Source organism: Miniopterus natalensis, chromosome 5 (assembly GCF_054644295.1).
Source record: "Miniopterus natalensis isolate mMinNat1 chromosome 5, mMinNat1.hap1, whole genome shotgun sequence".
NCBI classification, from domain to species: Eukaryota; Metazoa; Chordata; class Mammalia; order Chiroptera; family Miniopteridae; genus Miniopterus; species Miniopterus natalensis.
The window spans coordinates 82,508,312-82,524,676 of record NC_142085.1 but is presented as its reverse complement, the minus strand read 5'-3'; the positions used below and the strand labels follow the sequence as shown (position 1 = coordinate 82,524,676).

The window sequence follows — 16,365 nt, the reverse complement described above, 5'->3', positions numbered from 1 at the left end:
TGTTACTAGGGGGAAAGTCTCCCATTTCTATGGCACAGATTTGTCACCAGCTCTAACTTAACAACGATACTGAGGATTTTTCTTGAGTTGTGTGACTCACAAAGAGAATAAAAAGAGGCAGGAGAGATTTTCTTGAGGGAACTGAGTAAAAAAACACACAACTTAGTTGAGAAAAGGGACATTAGAAGGGAATAAAGAAGTGAATAGCATTGCTTGATGAACAATTATTTGAGCTATGAGTGTGCCTGTGTGTACAGTGCCCCTGGAAGGGAAGGCAGAGGTGACAGGTGAAAGACCGGCCTTCCCAACTTAGCGCCTATGACTCCATCAGCTCTGAACAGACCCAAATGCCATTTGGAGAGAAGGGATAAGTGTGTTCTATGGGATGGAGTAAAAACACAGGGAGACATGGTTAGTGCTGTGGATGGAAAACAATTCTCCTTAAGGGAAAAAAGTCCTGGTTTGTAGTGTCTGCAAATTACAGTGGTGTAAATGCCCCTACTATGCGCATTTTCAAGCTACAAATTGTTTCATAACTGGCTCAGAAAGTCCTGAATATTTAACAATCAGCTTCTACAAGCTGATGTGAGCCAGCTCCAACACATCACTGGAAAGTGCAACTAACCATTTCCATGTTCAGCCGATTGCCAGTCCAACCACCATACTCAAGTGTGCACTGTTCTGCTCTGTGAGTGTGACATTTTAATGATTTCAATGGTTACTTACTCAAAGTTGGCAGAATATTCATAAAGTTCAGTAAAAGTGTATCTCAAAAGTACATCCTTTGCCTAAAATCCACCAGAAATCATGAGGGCAGAGGGCCACTGAATTAGTCTAAGTTTAAACTCAATGATCATCACATGGTTGAATTCTTGGGACTACATTAAATTTTCTGATGACTGTACTCTCTATAAGAGTTTTTAAAAGTAAAAGAAAAAATCACCTGTGGTTTATCTGGGACAATTTAAAAAACTTGAAAACTGGAGCATGTTCTTAGTGAAATTGTAATGGATTTCCAAAGTGCATGGGAAACAGAAGAGAACATACCTATTGATCTTACTCTACATGTTCATTGAATCACACTGTCCATCAGAAGCAGGGATCTCAGACTCAAAGTGCTAGAGAACGTGGAAAGGCTTCTGGACATGCAGAGTGGCCACCCCTGTGGAGTGGAGTGCTGGGGAGACCTAACACCCAGAGAAAGAGCGGCGGGAGACCCAAGAGGAACAGGAGAGGGGAGCAAGGCCATCACCTTCCAGCAGCTCCCTGCTGGTCTCCTGCCTACACAGTCACCATGATCTGATCCAGAGGCTTCCGTTTTAGGTCGGGCACTGTGGCCTCTTTGCTGGGGTATCCCACGGGGAGCAACATCAGCAGCTTTTCATTTGCGGGGCGGCTCAGGAGCACCCTCAGACGGGGGCCACAGTTGAGAGGAGTGGTGGTGACAGTCACCAGTCCCGCGTTCTGAAACAGGAGAGGAGAAGGGTACACTGAAATGTCAGCAGGCAAAGCCGTGGCTCCTTCAAGCCTGGGGACATTCTGGTGCCTGTTAGACCTGCTGGTTCTTTCATTTCCCTGAAGTGGGGCAGCAAATGAAGAGGTATCTTGAACCTGCTCTCCTCGGCCTCACCAACCCCCACCTTCTTTTAACCGAACAGTAGGAAGGTTCTCAAAGAAGAAAAATACCAGTCTTATTTTTTTCATTAATGCTTAAGAAATACGAATGGCTATTTCATGGAAAGAAATGTGGGGAATCCAACTACAACAAAGGAATGACAAAAAAACAAGAAGCAGTTCCTATGATCCAACCATGGACAGAACTTCATCCCCAGCTGATAATCCTATGCCCAGTGATAGAGGACCCAGCAGCCAATGAGGAAAATAGAGAAAACACTTCATCAACTTCTCTCCAAGGCCCTCCAAGTAATAAACATCTAAAAAAAATCATGTGTAGCTTTAAGACATCTCCCCAGCTCACCCTCCCCAACCCCCCTGCTTTTCCAATCAGATCAGCACCGCCAAGCCTGAGCCAGAAAGTTCTGGAACTGCCTTTGACAGTCTTGCAACAACTCCAGTCATTAAGCAATCTATCCAGATGGGGCATCACTTGCTTTCCTCCCTCACAAATCTGGACCTACATGCAGAAGTGTGCCTTACGGAAGCTAGAGGGGAGGAAACTCAACACTCAAGTGGAAAATGCTCCTGATTCAAAGGCATCGAGGCCACTATGAATTGAGCTCCCTCCAGGACCAACTCGCTTCTTCCAGACCTTACGCTGGATGGAGGTGCCCCATGGCACAGTAACTCCTTTACTTACTCGCGTACCGAATCGGGGGGGGGAGGGGGGGAAGATTTCAGCTCTTTAAGGACAAATTTTCAGCTAATCTAGCTCTCTTTTGTGTAACAATGACTATATCTTATAAGGTGTTTTGGACACAAACTTTCCTTTGAGAGGGTAAAGAAACGCACAGTGACCTACTTGGAACCGGCTGTCCCTTGGAAGCATGGTCACTCGCTCTGACAGTCCTGTTGGCTCTATTTGTTTATGTGTGTGCTATCTCTCCCCACCCCAGGACCCCAGTCCCCGCCAGAGTGCACACCTCATGAGGTGGCTATTTCTGGGGCCTCCCAGGATCTGCCACATGGAAGGAACTTGGAAGATATTTGTTGAGGGAATAAATTGAATCAGCTGAAAGGCACACCTCAACTGCTCCGTTTCATGCTTAGAACTGCTCTAGCTACTACGTAGATGGGATTTTTCAAAGTACATGGACATCTTTCTAACGCAGTTCAGTGTAAACTCAACTTCTCAGGAAAGGAGCTCAATGAGAAAGTCCTCCTTGTAGCTTTTCAATCATTCCACCGGCTCAGACACCAACAGCAAACACAGCTAGGCAGCCAGTCCCTGCAGTTTCCAGGCTCTGAAAGTGTGTGTCTCCCAACACCCTTGACCTTCATATGTCACAGATGAAGGCAGACACAAGGGCCTTTTCTCCGACCCTGCAATGTTGTTTCTGGTGAATTTCCAGGAAGAATTCCAGCTCAGTGAAGCATTGTACTCGCCCAGCCTGGTTTTAGAGTCAGTTTTCACATCAGAGATACCTTCCTTAGGAATTCAACTTTAGATAAACAATTTCCAGATGTCCCCGACCAGAACCTCAGCTGAAATCTGTGAATAAGGCCACCGCTTGGGCCCCAAGCATCGCTTCTCTGTCTCCAGGGCAGGGTGGGAGGGTGACATACCTGCAGGGCAGCGAGGAGGATGCCACAGGCGATGGAGACACTGATCTCATTGTAGTAGTGGATCTTTCTCTTGCCATTGGCAGTAAAACCATGCACTTGTTTGAAAATGAGAATTAAAACAGGAGCAGTGTCCAAGTACTCTTTAATCCAATTCGTTCTGAAGGGGGGAAAAAAGATATTCCTGAGAATGTTTGCTCTTAATGACTTTTGTTTTCTAGTTAAGAGCGTATCTTCCTATGTTCCATCACCCTATCCCGTACATTTTGGCAAAAGCTTCATTCTAGTGCTGATATTCAAAGGAAAGATACTCATGCAAGGCTATATATTGGAATCTTTGCTTAGGGTATATTATATCATTAATTAGCAAGAGAGCATTCGTTTTATTTCTAGCTTGGTTATCCTCCACTGTTTTAAAACACTGAACTCACTTGTGTATTTTCCTATGTTTCCTCTACAGGTTACAATTTCCAGGCTTCTTTACTATAATCCACGAGCTTAGCCACCTTTGACAATTATCAAATTTTTTCTTACAAAGAGGGAGAATGAAATTCAGTTTACCAAACATTTATTCAGTTACCTACTATGAGTCAACACTATGCTAAATGGTATAAAACTTTTTAAACTGGAGCTCCCTGGACCCCTAGAGTTTGTGTGTGTGTGTGTGTGTGTGTGTGTGTGTACATACTACCTGCAAAGAAAGTCTATAACTTTAATTGGATCCTCAAGAGTATCTTGGTGTACAACAAAGGTTCCTAAATAAGCCCTATAAAGTGAGAAGAAAAGTAAGCCAATAATTACAACAAGATGGAGTAATGGTTATTTTGGTTTTTTGTTTGTTTGTGGGGGTTTTAGGGGGGTTGTTTTTAGACATACATAAATGTTAGATTTCTATTCCTATAAAACAAACAAGTATAGTGTTTTTGATCAACCCACATTAATTGTCTCATAATTTCCTTGACCAGGAATCTGCGTATCTAAGCTGGGTCCTCTGCTCAGGGTATTTCAAGGTTGAAATCAAGATATTGAAGGGGCTGAGTTCTTGAGAAGCTTTGGGGAAGCATCCACTTCAAAATTCATTCCAGCTGTTGGCCGAAATCATTGCCTTTTGGCTGCATGACTCAGCTTCTTACTGTCTGCCAAACGTAGGTTGCTCACAGGTCCTATAGTCCTGCCATTTGAACTTCTCACAAGCAGTTCACAACACAGTTATTTATTCCTTCTTATCCTATTTTTTAAATTATTCAGATAAAAAAAAAAGATATAGAAACTAGATTAAAGGGTATGTGGGCCTAAAATAAAGGAAAATCCACGTAAGTTATAAACTTTGCAGTAGCACAAAGTTGTTAAGTAAAACACAAAAAATGGTGGTGTTACTATGGAGAGGAAGTCTAGAGTCTAGCCATAAGTATCTCAGCGATTTAAAAGTAACCCAGAGGAAGGCTTACTGTGAATTTAGACTGACATGTGTTCAGTGAAATATGAGAAAACTCAGAGAATTTCATGCCACCTAAGGCTGGCTTCATGGACGTGTGATCTGTGCACTCACACAGGGCCTCACAATTGATTTAATGCTTTGCCATCACCATTTTGCAATTTTTAATAATTTGTTTAAAAGGCACTCCATACTTTCATTTTGTACTGGCCTCCATAAGTTATGTCACTGGTCCTGATATTATTAAAGCCAAGAGAAAACAGGGATTTGTCATATGGGTAGAATATGAATGCATCTTTAACAAGATGGGGATTAAAAATTGTTTTTTGTTTTGTTTTGACAACATGGAAGTCATTAATTACTGACTTAGCAAATATCTATGAGTAAAATTTTAAGGGTGAAGCCATATTGCAATAAATTGTAATATAGATTTTAGGAAAGTAATGGCTATTTTGGATGTATGGAAGATGCTTACTGGGTGCTCTGAGCACACTGATGAGAGAGCCGCTAATTCTGCCGTCACTGGGGAAGGTGACAGGGCTGGTGGCATTAGGCAGGTACAGTGCACAGCCAGAGCCCAACACCTTTCTAAGTGCAGAAACTCACCTTGACTTTTACCATCTCAATTTCCCCCACAATTATGCAGTAAGATTTTTATATTCATTATTAATATCCTGCACTTGTTCCAGAACATGGTAATAAGTTACAATTCCATAAATCATCCATTTTGATAGGGTTTAAATATTTTAGGGGGGAAAAAATTGTCCTCTGGGGCCAAATAAATGAACCAGGAGCAAGGCTAAGAGGCCCACCTCTCACGGTCCCACTTCCCCCCAGCACTGAGATCCCGTCGCCCCCTCTTAGGTTTGGGTCACAGAGGACTGTTGGGTGGCTGGAGCCACAAGGGGGCACTAAAGGCCCAGCGCTGACAGCCGGAGGCATGGGTGCCTCCGCATCCCAAACACGAGGGACAAGGGGTCAGGACAGGCATCTGGGCCCCATCCCTCCTCGCTCGCCCGAGGACAGGTCGGAGGGGAGGCAATTCCCCCGTGAGGGCTCTGTCACCAATGTTTTTTAAGTGACAACGCTGAATCTAAAAAACTGAAAGCGACTCTTTTAATTACAAAGCCTTGCAGTTGGAAGACCAGAGCTAAGAGTCGACCCAGACCTGACTCCAGCCCAGTACCCAGACCCTCCACCATGCACGTGTCAAGGCGACACCGTGGGGAGACCTCCTTGACTCCCCAGTTCCTCGCAGAGGGCGAACCAAGCGCTTTGACACCTAAACAAAGCCAGGAAACCCGGCCCGGCTCTTGCACTGGAAGGAGTGAACGCCAACCCCCTAGTGCCACCACCCCGGTACCTCAGTTTCTTCAGGTCTGTGACCCATCGCTGGCCCATCCTCTTCAGGTAATTGACCTCCTCCTCCTCTTCGATGACCTCCCGGACCTTATGCTTCATGCCGGGGTCCCTCACGACCACGAAGGTCCAGGGCTCCGTGTGCGCCCCGCTCGGGGCCGTTCCTGTCACCGTGACATGAAAACCAGAAATCAGAGCTGCGGGAAACGTGAGCCTGTCGGTTAAGACTAGATGGAGTCACTCAGACTCGCTTCGCACGAAGTCCCCTGCTGGGGGACAGCCGGGCCATGGTCCCTGGCGTGTGCCACCCTCACTGGCCTCTCTGGGGGCTTCGCACCCGCTCACCCGGGTCAAGGCTGGCAGTGTAGGGCCGTGGGAACCTGTCACTGTGGGGGACAAACATTCCCCCGAACCGCACCGCCACCACGGAGGAAACTCAGAGGGAAACTGACAGCCCGAACTCTCCAGAATGCTTTGATTAAACCTTTATTCTTGAAAAGGAATAAAGTCTTGCAGCTCTTTGGAAATGGTAACAGCTAAGTGGTTAAACAGTTTTTAAAACACTCATCACAAGGCAATTCAACTATAAATTGCTTAGTGTCTGTATCAAAGCTCTGAGTGCGGCACTGTGGGGTTTGTGGTTTTGTTGGGGACACACAAGAGCTCTTGGTCCCGGGTGCTCAGCCAGCTTCTCACGGGCTTCGGGAACACTCCACCCACCCCGCGGGCAGTGCCAGCGTCCCAGACAAGGCTTCACAGTACACCTCGGTGCCCAAGGAATTCCCTTTAAGATCCCAGCCAGGGCTGGGCCAGCTTCTGATCTGGATGTCACCCCTCTGTCCCAGAGATGGTCCACTGTTCCTAGCAGTAAACCACAGTGACTCTCTGGTGGGATATTTTAGAGGCAACAATTTCTTTCTTCCTAGTGGGTAATTTAATGGCATAAACTCTGCATGAAGGGGGCTCAGGCCTCCAACCTGGAGGACACCCTTGTTTGCTGCTCACAACTCCCCATGGTAGAGAGGGCACGATTAAATTGTGGAATGCTTCAGCAAGTCAAAAGCTAAACATAAAGCCCAAATTTCTGAACAGAGTGATTTGAGTTCGCTTTGTTCCTATGTTATTTGTCCAATAAATATTTGTGTCACTAACCTAAGAATAAATTGTTCTCCAATGTTTTCAATTACGCCAAATTTATCTGCGCATCAGATGTATATACACACACATATATAGATACAAATATATACACAGAAGAAATTTAGTAACTGCTGTTAGTTAAAGGACTCAACAATTTAGTGCATTTGTGTTCTTAACTGAAATGAAATAAAACTCCAAGCACAGGATACTCTCAAATAGGGGGCTTGCTCTTATTTCTCCTGGCCGTTTTCTATAATTATTGTCTTTTTTCTCTATAGAGAGATGAATTTACATTGAAAATGGGTTTGCCTTGTTTGGTTTACTTTGCAAATTCACACGAGTAAATGTGGTAGGTCATTAGAATATAGTATTAGAGCATACTATAGTATTATGGTGCATGGTATCAGAAACTTGTTCCAAAAAGAGAAACGTGTAAATGTGTGAGTGTGAGTGTGTGTGTGTGTAAGTGTGTGTGTGTGTCTGTGTGTGTCTGTGTGTGTGTGTTTAGGCGAGGGGAAAGAAAGAAGATGTTTCTCTTCCGATGTATAATAGTGTGTTCAGAAATTTTCATTTTCAATAAGTTTATAATGTTGAAAAATTTCAGAAGTTTTGAACTGCTATCACATCTGCTCCCAAGAAGCCTGTAATAGTCAAAAGTTTGTAGAAAGGGGGGATCATTGTGTTCCTGGCAGTCAGTCAGCCCCTGGGTGAGACTTCGTAGGTGAGCGTGTCACCCTGGGCTTCACTCACTGAGTGACCTCAACATTGCTCCAATAGTGTCTCAGCGGCAATGCAGCTGACCTTCTCAGAGACCCAGTGTGCAGTTACAGACCTGCTGTTTTGATGACATTGTCAATGACTTCCATTGGGACTTGCTCATTACTTATGAATCGCACAGAGCGCCTCTTATTGAGCAGCTCATAAAATTCCTGGGATCGCGTGACCATTTCCTCCTCAGGGTACCGGGTGTGGGAGAATGGGACGTGCTCAATGGTTTCCTCTGACTCCTGCCACTCATCAGCGTCTGCAAAGAGGAACGAGAAACGTAGCAAATTAAATGACCTCTCTTGGTCGTAAGGTGGCCGCTGGGTCACTTTCTATAAAGTTACTATAATATTAAATTATAAATTTGACCTCTTTCTATCAGCAGGACTGAACAACTTTCTCCTTCTAGGCCTCTGGTCCGGAGGTGCCTGCAGCAATGACTTTGCGATGTTTTCTCGTTGTTTTTGTTGGTGCTGATGGTATTTGGTGGGGTGGGGGGAGGGTAAGCCAGAGGAATAAAAACCTCTGGTAGGTATGATTAGTTTGGGGGGGAAAAACAGTTTCAATGTTATAATTATATGTTTGTAAAACACAATATACTATTATACACTTAGTAAAATGTATGACATTGTTATGTACATATTAAATTTAGTAAATGTCATATGCAAATCATAAAGCTCCCAAAGTCTTCCTAGAAGGCTGAAAGGCACAGTTCACTCAACACGGCTTCTATTTGGCATTTACTGAGCATATATTACTGAGCAAAATAGACAAGGTTTTGACACTCAGCATTTAAACATTTAAACTAATTGGCAAATGTGTATTGTATGGCATCGCAAACTATGGCCGCTGCTCTGAAAACAATTCATTCTCTATAAGAAACAGAGAATAAGGAGGGGTCCCGGCAGGGGAGACAGAAAGGGGGTCCCTGAGGGGCTCCCTGGGACACCTGAAGGAGAGAGTCCCCGCTCCAGGACTGAGGATGGAGGCAGGAGTGTTTCAGGCGCACCTGAGCTTCTGAAAGGACCTAAATATGGCCGGGTCTTACTGAACAAGGAAAGAGTGGCTTAGATAAGGGTGAGGAAGCAGGCAAGAGCCTTCTTATGTGGGCCCAAAGGGGTACTCCCAATAAGACTGTAGATTGAGCTGAAGTAGCATAGGAAGAAATACAAAGGCATAAGAGGCAGTGTGGGGTAACCTAACTTATGTTTTTAAAGGTATACATTGGAGGGAGACCAGAGGGAAAAAAGCAAAACCATCAAGAGACTATTGCAGTCGCCTGGGTGAGGGACTGTGCTGGCGTGGACCAGCTGGGCAGCAGAAACAATGCTGGAAGCGCACAGGTTCTCGAAGCGTCTTGGAGGTAAAAATGATAAGGCCCGCTCAGGGGTGTGGTTGGGAGTGGCGGAGAGGGAGGAATGACAGTGACTCCCAGGTTGCCGGCTTCAGGGCCTGGGTAGGCCACAGAACCAGCCCCTGAGATAAGGTGATGAGGGACGAAGCATTTGGGGGACGTGGGGCAGAAGCGGGAATAGGAATAAACAGTGTGTCACGTTCAAGATGCCTTCGAGTGAAGATGTCAGGTGTGAAAGTAAAAGTCCAAGAGGCGAGATGTCACTTTGGAAGCCCTCACATAAAGATGAGAATGACAGATAGGGCAGAGGGAAGAGAGCAAGAAGATGCACCCAGGGCCTGGCCCTGAGGGTCTGGGACATTCCAGGCGGAATTCAGGGAGAGGATTAGCCTTCTCCACACCTTCACTCCTCCGGATCTGAGGGCGGGGAGGGAAAAGGCAGGAGGGAACTCTCCTGAAAGGGGGACTGACTTCAAAGGGCCCGAGAGTCCAACTACAATACTAGCAGGTTCCACGGTTTGCTCATAGCTTAGTGAGAAACTTCTTTTGATATTTTACTAGCTGGGGCATCTTGGGCCCAAACTGTACATCTTTAATGAGAAGGTTCAGTTACTAAGTTAAAAGGAAGTAGGTGTGATGGGGAATGGCAATAATCAGCTACCACCTTTCCAGCAATCAGTTCTGAACCCAACCCTGAACCTTCTCAAGCGGGTCAATAAAGACTTTCAACACCAATGAAACTTTCTCCACCATTTGTTACAAAGTCTGGCAACTTCTGTCATTAAGCAGTCAAGGAGCAAATGCACGAAACGCTTCCTGAACTAAAACGTAAGTTACCAACTCTTAAGATCCATTCAGTCAACATCTGTATAAACTAAAGACAACCTAAGGGCAGGACTTGGCAATTTCTGTAGCTTCTAAAGTCCAGGGTAGGTGCTTTCACTCTAGCAGAATGAAGAACTGGCCTAGTCACCGCTGGGTTGGATTGTCCTGCAGGACAATCTGAGCAGTGAGTGGAGGTGGGGCGGGGGGATGAAAGGAGGCTGCTGCTTCCGGAGCCTCTCCCAGGGCTGAAGGTCTATGTCCTGCCTAGGCAAAGAGCCAGGCTTGGAGGAACCAGCAGAGCAGTGAACCAACACATAAGCAAAAGGCACCACCTCTCTCCTTCCCCTTGACCTCCTGACTGCCCCCAGGAACGCGGCCCTCACCAAGAAGAAAAAGAACCACCTTTGGAAACCGCACAGTTGTCCTGCCTCCATCCTAGACCAGCCTACAGATTTCTGAAACAAATGTGTGCTATTGTGTCTGCTCTTTAATATACGTCCTGTGCTCCCACACTTGGGGTTGGCTATTGACACCAAGAGCAGTTCACCTTGTATCATGCTTTAATGCCAACGAACACTAAATTGCTCCATAAGTAGGTTTAATGGCCAAGTAATTCTAGGTCCCATCTCTCCTTTAATGTTTACCATGAAGGTGGTTTTTTTTTTTTTTTTTTTTGGCTTCATCTCTACAGAAGTTGCTTTTGTGTTTTGTGGTTCTACTTCACAGTCTTTTGTAAGTGGGCCAAATATTTTCCAACTATGAAGCTACAGGCCAATTGGTGTGGTGTCAGCCTTGTTTCCTCCCTGCAAATGTTGGAAGCCTTGAGGAGCAATGTAAGTGAGGCTGAGGGAGACTGCCTAGCACAGCAGACAGATTCTGAAGGTGGGTTGGGAGCAACTTCAGGGCTCAACACCTGTCCTGGAAATGCCTTCTTCCCAGCTGCCCCCGCCGTCACTCTGACTCCTGTGTGGCCTCCCAGTAAGTCACCTCCCTAGCTGCAGTCTAGACTATTTCACTAGCAGCAACAGGGTGGCTGGGGGCTGGGAAGTCTGGGCATCGAGATGGAAAGAACTTGACAAGAGCAACATTATCCTGAGTGGCGTGGACAGAACTGGTTTTCGAGCCCCTTCTTTTATGGTAACCTCAGTGTCCCCTTGCTGGCCTTCACTGACCCACCCAGACTCTATCTCAAGGACAATGTCTCCATCCATGTCCTTCCCCTTTCTTAATCTTCTCTCATCTGAAGTTGCCTATTGTCTGTCCTAAAACCTTAAGGTCTTATGGGAGCCTTGATTAAACCAACATTTTAAAATTAGCCATGCAAAATTATTCATGGGTGGGTATGTCAAAGGATGTTGAAATGCACAGATGAAGCTGAACTTATCACTTCCTAAGGCAAAGGAGAGCTGTGCTGGTCAAGCTCTGTCTCGGTGAACACAGTATAATGCTGATCTTATGCAGTATTTTTGCCAGGGGTCTGCTGGTAAACCAGCTCTCTGAGGGGAGGGGGGAAGAGCCCAGATTTATAGCACTTGCCAAATTCCATAGTATAAATACTCCCATCATGTCTTGACTTCAAGCTACTGACAATTGAACAAATGGCCCACAAATTTCCTGGGTAGCAGTTGACTCTTGCTAGCCCATAGGGCTGCTCTAGCACACCACCTGGCTCGAAAGAATGGAGCTCAGGGCTTGGTGGACTTCCAGGGGTGTAGGAGGATAGATATCATCTATAGGAACACTGCTACTTGGTTGAGACTATAGTTGATTGGTTGTCACTCAGGCTAATACTGGAGTGAGTTCATCCCTGGTTTGCTGCTTTTGAGAAGCAAGAAGCTGTCACTGATTGGCTGACTTGCTAAGCTTTTTCTGAGATGAGTTGCCATTGAGCCGCTGAACAGGTCTGAAACCGATTCTAAGAGCTGCTGCTTACCATGGGTACATACAAATCTGTCCATTCCAAAGTTTGCAGGAATGTTTTTATTCTCGGTGTTATCCACACTAAACAAAAATTTTAACACAGGCCTTTCTTAGCAGTGACTGGATAACCTGGGACAATCAAAATTTCAGTCAAAATGATAGATTTTAGATGGCCAGTGAAGCTAAGTGAAAAAAATCCCTACAAGCATTAAAATGGACATATAAAATGTGTTCCCTATACCTTTTTCTCTTATTTCCATGAACTTCCATGAATCTGTGCCTGACTGGTTCATTTTAGGGGAGCAATCTGAGGCTCTAACTTGAGATAAATTTTGCAATTTCTCCATCATAGACTTCCACTACAGCAAAATACGGAACTGAAAATATTAACCGGACACCCTGAAGAAAAGTTATGTCTGGCATCCAATGAGCAGAGCCTCTCTAACTGCCCACCATTCCCCCACTCCCACCTTTCACATAGAGGTTCCAGTCTCTGAATGTGGACTGGAAACTCTGTGGTCAGAGCTGGAGGAGAGTGGATTGGTACCCAGGTTAACTCACACGGGAATGGCCTACACCACTTGACTGCTTCGTCTCTTACTGCTAATTTTCAGAATGGTTTTAATCTGGTATCTCTTCGCCGTCATCAGAACCATCTCCAGGCTTCTTCAGTCATGGAACCAACCCCTTCTCTTCAGCTACACCCCTTCCGAACCTGCAGTGCCTGCGGTGGGTCCTCCCTTAGGCCCTGCCCACCCAGCCAGTGGTTAGGAGCTGGGACTTGGGTGGCAGAGGAGACTAAGTTTAAACACTGCGCCCTCACCACCACCTGTGTCACCTCACCCCGTCTCATTTATGTAAACAACAAAAATTTCAACAAGAGACTGCGAACTCTTCACTCAGGGCAAAGCTGTGCAGTCTGTGTCTTCATACCCGTGGGACGGATGGAGAATGAAGAGGCAGAGGGTTTGGGGAGACGACTAAGACAGAGAACCCGAACGGATCCATAGGGCTTTGCTCTGTGTCCTCAACCTTCAGGCCCAGCCCCAGGTCTCTGACTCCCCGCCAACCTTACCAAGCCCCTTCGTATCCCCCAAACTCAGGTCCTCAAGTCCTGGGCGCACACTACCTCCCAGCTCTCGGGGAGGTCTTAACCCGGCTGCTCATCTCCTGAAAGGCAGCCGAGCAACCTGGCCGTGTGCCTGGGCTCTGGAGCCAGGCGGCTGGGCCCTGGCTCGACCACTGCCTGCTCTGGTAGGTGACTTAGCGCATTTGAGGCTCAGTTTCTTTATCTTTAAAATGGGGGACACTAATAGTGCCTACTTCACTATGTTGTCATGAAGACTAAATAATTTACTACATGCAAAATGTGACACTGGATCCAGTAAGTGCTCTTGTCATTGTCATCATCACCATCACCATCATCACCATCATCACCATCACCATCACCCTGGTGCTCCTTTTCCCATATGTCCTTTCCTGTAGCCCATTTCTCCCCCTTACCTGCAGGTGCACCCCACCAGCCCCCCGGGCGAATTTCTATCCTCAGTCTTCTCTCTAGCAATAACCCCTTAGTGAATTCAGTATTTCCCAAGTTCCAAGGCTCGCCCCTATGCCGGTGACCCTCCAACATGCATCTGTGTCCTGGATCCCTCGCCTAGACTCCTCTCCTTTGCCGTTACAACGTGTTGCTGTCTCTCAAATCCCACACACCCTAGACTGCTCCCATCTTCCCCTCCAAACTGGACCCTTACCCATTTATGGCGCGACCCTTCCAGCTTCCTCTGTCTCCCACTGTCTAATTTATTATCAAACCCCCCTGTCCCCCCCTAACTTTACCCTCGCTCCCTGCTCCCTCTGCGTGCCCACTGCCACCACCGTCCAGCCACCCTCACAGGAGCCAGTCACCGCCCAGCTCTGAAATGGACGTCCCTCTGTCCGCGGGGCGCGCTTCACCATTGGGCGTGAGTGGCCTTCAACGTAGGACAGTAAGAAGCCCTCCAAGAGGCTCCTGACTCCGAGCACCGATTGCCAGCTGTGTACCTTACGCCCAACCCTGAGATTGGGCCAACTCAGAACACACACGCGCGCACACATGCACACACATACACAAACGAACACACGTGCGCACACCCCCACGCGCTTCCCGGCGGCCTCTGTTGGAGGGTGGGAGCAGCACTGGCCCAGCTGAGAACCACTGAGCCTCCTCCACATTGAATCCATCCCACAAACCGACCTCAGACCAGCCTCAAACGCCGATCGCCAGCCCCCAGAGCCTCTCGCTGCCTGCCTGCCTGCCTGCTCCCACCTCTTTTGTCCCGGGCCAGCCATGCCCTGGCGCTCCCTCGCTGCCCCATTCCATTTCACCCTGTCCCCTGAGCAGTGTCGTCCTCCCAGCTGCTCGGCATCTTTCCCAGGCGTTGGCCCCTGTACTTTGCTCTCTTTGCTCCTCTTGCCCGAGATGCCTCCTAACCCTTGCTACTCATGTACTGCTAACTGGCTAAGCCTGGCTGACCCCTTTGCTAACTCCCACCGTGCCCCAAGGCCTTCTCAGGCACCTTATGATCGGCTCCACCTGGTTCATCTCTTGGTTGCTGCTGCCTGCCTATTGCCTTGTCTTCTGAATTAGACATTCAGCTTTGAGGTCAGGGGGCCACTCCTGTCTCAGGGCCACAGGGCCTGGCACAGTCAAAGGTAGCAAGTCCCCACAGAGGTGCTACTTTCTAAATTTCAGAGTTCTGATGAAAACCTGACCACTTATCCCAGGGCCGCCCAGCCTGTGATGTGCCCCCTCAGATAGGTTTTCACAGCCAGAGCAGAACGGAGCCGGGGAAAATATCAGCCCTCGACAGATTTCGCTGAGTATCCAGAAGCAAGGGGGGTTGGTGCCAGCGGGTGCGAGCTGACCACCCGAGAGAAACGACCTGTCCCCGTCACCCATGAATTTGTTTGTGCCACAGGGGTTGATGAGGAAACTCGCCCGCACGTGTTTCTTCCCCGCCACAGGCCCCGCCGCCCACTTGCACGCATCACAGAAACGCAAAAGGCGTAAACCACGCGGCATCGCCCGTGCCTTTACCTTCTTCCACCTGGTGGAGGTCAGTGCTGTCCTTTAAGTCTTCATCCACCCAGGGTCGAGCCTCCGACTTGGCTCTCGCCTCCCCTTTCCTTCTCTCGATGTTTCCATCAGCATTTTTAAAGATCCACACAATCAAAATGCAGACAACTGCTATCAAGACTGGAGTCAGGGGAAACATGCTCACGAGACGGATCCGAATGCTGCGCTTCCCTCCCACGCGGGCCTTTAAGCAAACAGCCCGGGAGGCCCAACGCGGGAGAGGGAGTGGAGGGGGAGGGAGGTGCAAGGGCTTTGCCAAGGGGTGAAGGTCACAGCCGTGTGGGTTGGGGCGTGTTGTGGGTTTGGCAATGCGCAGGTGCATTCACCTTTTTCAATTCTGTGCTCAGTCAATACAGTCTTAGGCAATGATTGCCAGGATCGCACTGAGCACTTGAAGGCTCTGGATCTCGCCAGCGGCAGGTGAAGGCATTTAATCTTCCTCTCTGGATTCTTTCTCTGAGAGCAGCAATGTGTCTTCATCGTGCCTGAAGCTACAAGTCACCTGGAGAACTTGTCTTTAAAAGAACAGACTTCCAGACACCAGCTCCCATCTGCTGAGAGAAAACATCCAGGCAAGGGGCCTGATAATCTGCATTGTAAAACAGACTGTTGTGAAACTGCCCTGAGGTTTTGATGTTTTTTTTTTAAAAAAAATAAAGCCTGTGTCAACACATAGAGTGAAGAAAGTATTATCTTGCATTGGAGAAAGATGTTGATCCAGGAAAAGACAAAGAAATTTAAAATGACAGTTTGATTAGTTATATAATAATTTAAGTAGAGCTTTTTAAAAATGTCTTAACTGGGGCTGCTGTAACAGAGATACCATAGACTAGGTAGCTTAAATACCAGAAATCCATTTCTTAGCATTCTGGAGGCTGGTGAGTCCAAGATCAAGGTGCAGGCTGCTTTTCTTCCTGATTCCCTGATGGACAACTTCTCACATGTCCTCACATGGCAGAGAGGGGTCGTCTCTCTCTGTCTCTTCTTCTTAGGGCACCAGTCTCACTCCTGAGGCTTCCACCCTGATGACCCAGTCACCTCCCAAAGGCCCTACCTTCAACCACCATCACCTCGGGGCTTAGGGCTTCAACGTATTCATTTGGGGCAGCACAAACATTCAGTCCACAGCAGTAAGGTATGGAATTGTGTGTGTTATGGTATAATTTGAGCAAAACAGAGTAGAAAATACTGTATACTGATATGTATCTGTAT

The 16,365-nt window shown here is 47.2% G+C and overlaps 1 protein-coding gene across 2 annotated transcripts; it reads right to left on the bottom strand.

Moving 5' to 3' along the window:
* Positions 1–1,234: 1,234 nt before the first annotated feature.
* IYD (iodotyrosine deiodinase) lies at positions 1,235–15,292 on the bottom strand. Of its 2 annotated transcripts, none has more exons than XM_087817202.1 (5): positions 15,109–15,292; positions 8,004–8,195; positions 6,039–6,198; positions 3,244–3,400; positions 1,235–1,464 (listed from the first exon to the last, which is right to left on the bottom strand). In XM_087817202.1, exons 1-5 carry the CDS (start codon positions 15,290–15,292, stop codon positions 1,282–1,284), a joined length of 876 nt encoding a protein of 291 aa, XP_087673328.1. In that variant the 3' UTR covers positions 1,235–1,281. The 2 variants fall into 2 exon arrangements, with proteins under 2 accessions (XP_087673328.1, XP_016067034.2); XM_016211548.2 differs by having other exon boundaries at positions 15,115–15,292.
* Positions 15,293–16,365: the final 1,073 nt, after the last annotated feature.